The 6,165-nt window shown below is 33.2% G+C and overlaps 1 protein-coding gene across 1 annotated transcript; it reads left to right on the top strand.

Moving 5' to 3' along the window:
* Positions 1-1,315: 1,315 nt before the first annotated feature.
* Positions 1,316-6,165, top strand: LOC137810854 (vesicle-associated membrane protein 722-like). Its single transcript, XM_068612320.1, has 5 exons — positions 1,316-1,703; positions 1,868-2,009; positions 2,114-2,234; positions 5,479-5,541; positions 5,844-6,165. Exons 1-5 carry the CDS (start codon positions 1,502-1,504, stop codon positions 5,994-5,996), a joined length of 681 nt encoding a protein of 226 aa, XP_068468421.1. The 5' UTR covers positions 1,316-1,501; the 3' UTR covers positions 5,997-6,165.

Below are 6,165 nucleotides of genomic sequence, written 5' to 3'. Positions count from 1 at the left end.
CATATTTTTGTTGCATGAGAAGAGCTAACATCTTCACCTCTTATACGTTGAAGTTATTTTTTTTTCTAGTAAATTTGTCAACTTTATACAATTATTGTATAATTATTTATTATTTTTTTACGGATAAAAAATTGTATAATTATCTACTGTAAACATTTATGTAATGCAAATTGTAGAATAAAAACTTTATTTATGAAAAAAAAATTATGTACAAGAAGGTAACTCTATCAAGACTTTACTCTATAAAAAAAGTAATTCTTGTTGATTATTTTCGTCGAAAGAGATATTTATATTACAAAGTTTGTTGAACAATTAATAGTAACAGAACTTGTAGTTTTAATATCTCTTTTATTATTGTTTTTATTTTATTTTTAAAAAATACTAAGAAAAAAAAAAATAAGAGTCTCATTTTAAATTTCAAATGTAATTTAATCATGATATATCACCTCTAACCTGAAAATTTTTCTTGTCTAGAATCCAAAGAAAAATTCTTCAAGAAATCATATTGTTCAGATTTTAAAAGAAAAATATACCAATCTCCTTTTAATTGTAAACAAGTGTCGAATAATATTCTTGTTTCTCACCAGTGTGGAAATATATTTGCTAAGTTAAGATGTTTTCATCCTTTGGTGACATATTTTCTTCTACTTTTCCTTTTCAAATTAACCGTTTGCTCTTATTTGCTATATGGTTGAAAAGTTATTTCAATCATTCAAATTTCATTTGAATAAAAGTGGTACTTACCTGTTGGTTTTTCTTTCTCTTTTTGAATTCAAACATGGACCCTCTTATTTTTCTTAATCATCAAACCATTTCTTACAATCATAGTTTTCTATATTAAATTTCACAACAACTTAAGAATATTAAAATTAAATAATAATTCAACAATCTTTAAAATAGTTAGTTACAATTATAAGTGAGAGACTGAAAAAGAAGTGTTTATTGGGATTATATAAGTACATTTAACCTAAAAATGAATCAATACAAATCGTATTATTATTTTAGTGAATGTCAGAAAATTGAGATGTCGTTGTTGTAGTTGGATTAGCAGGTGCAGTCAGGAGGGTGAGTTGGATGTTTCGAATTGAAAGGACCAATGTAAATAAATAAAATAAATTATTATTTCTTTCATTTTCTACCTTTTTTTTTCTGCACTCTTCCATCTCATCGTAACGCCAACGCCACCATTCAATTACCAAAAATTAAAACCTTCAATTTCATCATTTAACATTTACTCGTCATTTTAAAATTGGAATAATTAACTAAATCCATCAAAAAATAATTATAATTAAAAAGTGTTTAATCTTGACGGATTAAACGCCACATCGGAGTTATCAGCTGCTTTATAAGCGTCGTAAACTCTTTTCTTTTTTCTCACTCTTCATTTCTCTTCCTTCCTACATCCTTTGTCTAAAAAGAAAGGAAAAGAAAAAGAAAGGAAAAGAAAAGAAAAAGAAGAGAGTGAAGGTGTACGCACTGCACACAGATCTGGGAGAAGAAGATGGGGCACGACCAGAACCAGAGATCTCTGATCTACGCGTTCGTCTCTCGCGGCACCGTGATTCTTGCCGAGTACACTGAATTCAGCGGCAACTTCAACACCATCGCTTTTCAGTGCCTCCAGAAGCTCCCTGCCTCCAACAATAAATTCACCTACAACTGCGACGGCCACACCTTCAATTACCTAGTCGACAACGGATTCAGTGAGTACTTATCGTGCTGATTGATTTAACAGAAATTCAATTCGAACAAACGCTCTTTAGTGAAATGAATTGAAATTAAACGAAATGAAATGAAATTCATGTTGCTCTGAATTGTTCTCGACGCTGAATTGAAAGTATCTGTCGCTTGCACTCGCTTTGTGTAGCGTATTGTGTTGTTGCGGATGAGTCGATTGGGAGACAGGTGCCTGTGGCTTTTCTGGAGCGCGTGAAGGATGATTTTCTTGCCAAGTACGGCGGCGGGAAGGCGGCGACAGCAGCCGCCAACAGCCTGAACAAGGAATTCGGGTATTGAGTTTCTGCTGCGTGAGCTTCATAATGGCTGATTGTTGTGATTTTGATTTGTGTTGCTTGGGGGAAGGCTTACGTGGTCTGATTTGTGCTTGCTGCAGGTCCAAGTTGAAGGAGCATATGCAGTACTGTGTTGAGCACCCTGAAGAGATTAGCAAGCTTGCTAAGGTGAAAGCTCAGGTTTCTGAAGTTAAAGGTGTCATGATGGAGAACATTGAGAAGGTAAAGATGCACATTCAGAACAGTGTACATATAAACTAAATAGATCTAGCATTAACTTTTGTAGGTCAAGTTTAGTTCTAATGAGAACGTTCAAGAGTTGTGTGTTAGAGGGAAAAGTATACTTGTGGTTTTGTTTTGAATTTTTCTTATAATAAATACTATGGAAAACTTAACGTGTGACTACTTAAACCTCATGTATGGCACTGTTAAAATAGTCTGGCCAGCATTCTGTTGAATATACGGAATTGTGCTCGTGCTGTATCGCGGATGGAGTGTTTAGAATGGCACGGTTCTAAATAAACTGACTTTGAACTGCCGTGATATGTGCATGAACCAGGGCGACTCCCACAGATCAGCACATTGTTATATTTTGTCAATTTTCATAAAAAAAAGGCAAATGCAAATTTAGATAAGCTTAAACTCTTAATGAATATTACCGACTGCACCTTTATAAATTATTAGAGGCCATTGCTTTGTTTTCATGTAGGATCTTCACATACGGGGTTGTTCCAGGAATATATGAGATCTAATGAGAAAGACTATTGGATCCAATCTCAGAAGTTTATTTTTTTTTGTTTAGCATCCAATCAATTTTATTCTAAATTATGATAGGATCTAATCTAAAATGTTTTGAATTATTTTTTGTTGGTTAGGACAAAATAAGACATTATTATCTGTTTTACTCTTTTTTTTACAATAACTTTTATGTAAAGTACATAATTTATTTGATAAAAGAAAAGAAACATAACATGTTTTAAGCTAATAAATTTCTGAAGTAAGGCTTCATTCATTCACAATTATGTGGTTCCAAAGGCAAAGAAGAAACATAGGGACACTTATTAGGATCACTCGAATAATTATGATTTGATGCATGAAGTGAATGCTTCCTTTTGTATGCTTACCTGATGAAATATCTTTAAATAGGCAACACTTACACATCAAATGTAATTAATGTTCAATGCCCACATTCAATATTGGGTGGTATCATAGGATGAACCACCATTTAGTAGGAACACAAGGAATTATGACTTGTGAATTGAGGTGGTTGTTTATGTTTTATGTTGACTTTTTTAGGTATTACTTTCTCTATAGATTCATAGTGAGACTCGGTTATGACTAATGATTTTGTTGAGATTTATGGTTAAGGGAATTTTGTTAAGTTCCAGTTTAAAATTTTAACATTGAGAACTATTCACCATTTAATACAATATATTTCAAACTATTTTTCATTGTGTCTTTAAATCCTATAATTTGGTATTCACAAATGACAAAATTTGAATTATGATTTGTTTTAAAGTTCTAAAGTCTTGATATTTCTACAAGTCCAGTTTAGGTTTATCAGATGGGGATCTAGGATAGTTTCATCCCTATAATCTTCAGTTCATTTTTGGATGGTTATTGAAATTTGTGAGCCATAATTAATGTACCAGAAGTTGTGATGATTTGTGGCTGTTATCGTACCAGATATTATACTTTTGAGCTTGTCTATGTTTGGTATAGATTATTTAACATCTAATATGGATATTTAACTTGTATGTAAAAACTTCAGTATAGCAGTCATCTTGCTATCCACTATCCTATCATAGCAGTTTGGAAGTTGGTTGCTGCACACTACTATCCAGGATAGATATGAACTATTTCTGGTAGACATGAAAGTTTCTTTTCACCACCAAACTTTTGAAAGGAAGAAAAAGCAAATGAACTAGGATTCATATTTGAAACCTTGAAATTTTATGAATATAAAGTTGAAAGATGAATGGGGTTTTTATTGATATACAAATAGTTGGCTATCTAAGGGGAAAAGGAAGGTTCATCCAAAGTGAAGCCAAAGATGAGCTAAGAAGATTTGAACTTAGTAGGTTCTCCATCCCCTTTTCACGTTGAACCTCATTTCCCATATTGGTTGTCATATTTTAGTGCTCACTTTTTTATCAGACACCAATTCAAAGAATCAAAACGTCTTCATTTGCAAATGAATTTAAAATTTTATGGTTTAATAGAAAATGAAGTAGTGGATGATGTTATAGAAGGAAAAAATATGTAGTTGAGTGTGAAGTTGACTATGAGGAGCCGTATGTTCTGGGAAGTTAAACTTTTTATACATGAAGTTTTGTGAATGGGAAGTACTTCAGTTCTAGATTGAGAACCTAAATGCAGATATCTCTAGCGATCTTTCTTGGATTGTGATTAGTGAGCCATGGGCTTTCTTTTGTGGACGTCAAGAAGTTGGGCAAAGGGGTTCTCTATTTGTAAGGACCATGTCCTACCTCTGGTTTACTGATGATTCTATAATCCTTTTGAAGCAGGATTTTGACATGTGTATTCTTTTTTTCTATTCTAAATTCCTTGAGACTATTAGCCTATTACTTTCTTAAAGTGAATAAAATTAGTTTGACTGAAAGCTAGACTCTTTGATAGGCCTCCAATTATAGTTCTTTTTTACCAGAGGGGAAGCATGAAATGAAGGATATAACGTCTGAGAAATCCTTTTTGGGGGAAGGGAAGGAGTGAACAGAATGGATAGGTGGCAGCTAGACATTGGAGAAGTGTGTGAGAAGCAAGGAAGAGAGGGGGATATCAATGGGAGAGTGGGAGGAGGGGGATTTGTTAAATCTGTGAAGGGTATTATTGGAAAGCTTTGGCCTATGGGCAGGGTGGCATTCCATTCCTTTTCTTGTTTCTCTTTGTTTCCATCAGCCTCTGCCAGTTTTTCTTTGTTTTATTGTACTGTAATTAGAACACTGCTCTATCATTGATCTTGTAATACCTACGATGACACCAGTTCCAAACGCTTAGTTTGTAATCTATATTTCAGTAAAGTTTTGAAGGCACAAAAATTGAAATTTGGAGAGAAACAGGATGTGATCATGTTGGAGAGGAAAGACACATTTTTTATCCAATAAGAATCTACCATGTTAGTTCCTTTACAACATAATCATATCATTTATTCGTGGATTTGTAGTAGTTAATCCCTTCAACAACTACCAATTGCTTATTCCTCTGCATACGTAAATTGTGCATTTAAAAAATGGAGTGTTCTGTGCCTTTTCTAATTTCTATGCCATTATGATATAAGTTATAACATGTACGGAAAATCAGAGATTAAACCCGATACATATAAGCAGAAAATAAGTAAAGGGAAAGATAAAGTAGTCAGTTTTTTGCAATGCAATACCTTTGATTGGATTATGTAATGCAGAAGGATATGTATGGAGGTTATGTTAACATGTCGTAATTTATGTAGGTTCTGGACAGAGGGGAAAAGATAGAGCTTCTGGTAGACAAGACTGAAAATCTTCATCACCAGGTTAGTATGTCATACATATCTGCCTGTTATTTGTATTGTATTGTATTTCAAAGGTCTTGAACTCAGGACTTTCTTCCATGCTTCAAGATCATAAATGAATGTTTTCTTATCTTGTGGGCTATTTTTTTATTTATTTATTATAAACTGCTATTTGCTTTGATCCTGTACCTGGTAAGATCTACCCCACCTCTCCACCTCAAAAGAAAAAGGGTGGAGATCGAAACGGAATAAAACATATTATTGGTATTTTAAAAATGAACTGTTTTTGCTTCCTGTTTACTTTTCGCCATTTTTTGAGGCAGGCACAAGACTTCAGGAATTCTGGGACCAAAATCCGTAGAAAAATGTGGCTGCAAAACATGAAGGTAAAGCTGATTGTGTTGGCAATTTTGATAGCCCTGATCCTCATAATAGTCCTCTCTGTTTGCCGTGGGTTCAATTGTGGAAAAAATTAAGCACAGAGTCATTTTAGCTTCTTGTCATTATATATGAGGAAAAGATGTGGAATGAATAGATGACGTGATTTTGTATGTAGTAAAAATGTGGGATCTCTTCAATTGTTCATTTTAAAGATTTTACAGTGCGATATGAGAATGCTTTTGGAAATATTAATTTGTTTGTCTA

Source organism: Phaseolus vulgaris, chromosome 2 (genome assembly GCF_000499845.2).
Source record: "Phaseolus vulgaris cultivar G19833 chromosome 2, P. vulgaris v2.0, whole genome shotgun sequence".
Taxonomy (NCBI): Eukaryota; Viridiplantae; Streptophyta; class Magnoliopsida; order Fabales; family Fabaceae; genus Phaseolus; species Phaseolus vulgaris.
The sequence above is the reverse complement of the archived record's forward strand: the minus strand, read 5'-3'. Positions and strand labels throughout refer to the sequence as shown.

What these genes read in the sequence shown, in the direction of transcription:
- LOC137810854 (XM_068612320.1), top strand. Translation starts at nt 1,502, where the DNA reads ATGGGGCACGACCAGAACCAGAGATCTCTGATCTACGCGTTCGTCTCT. An exon ending in TGATGGAGAACATTGAGAAG is followed by an intron (nt 2,235 to 5,478) that starts GTAAAGATGCAC and finishes TAATTTATGTAG; the next exon opens with GTTCTGGACAGAGGGGAAAA. An exon ending in CTGAAAATCTTCATCACCAG is followed by an intron (nt 5,542 to 5,843) that starts GTTAGTATGTCA and finishes TTTTTGAGGCAG; the next exon opens with GCACAAGACTTCAGGAATTC.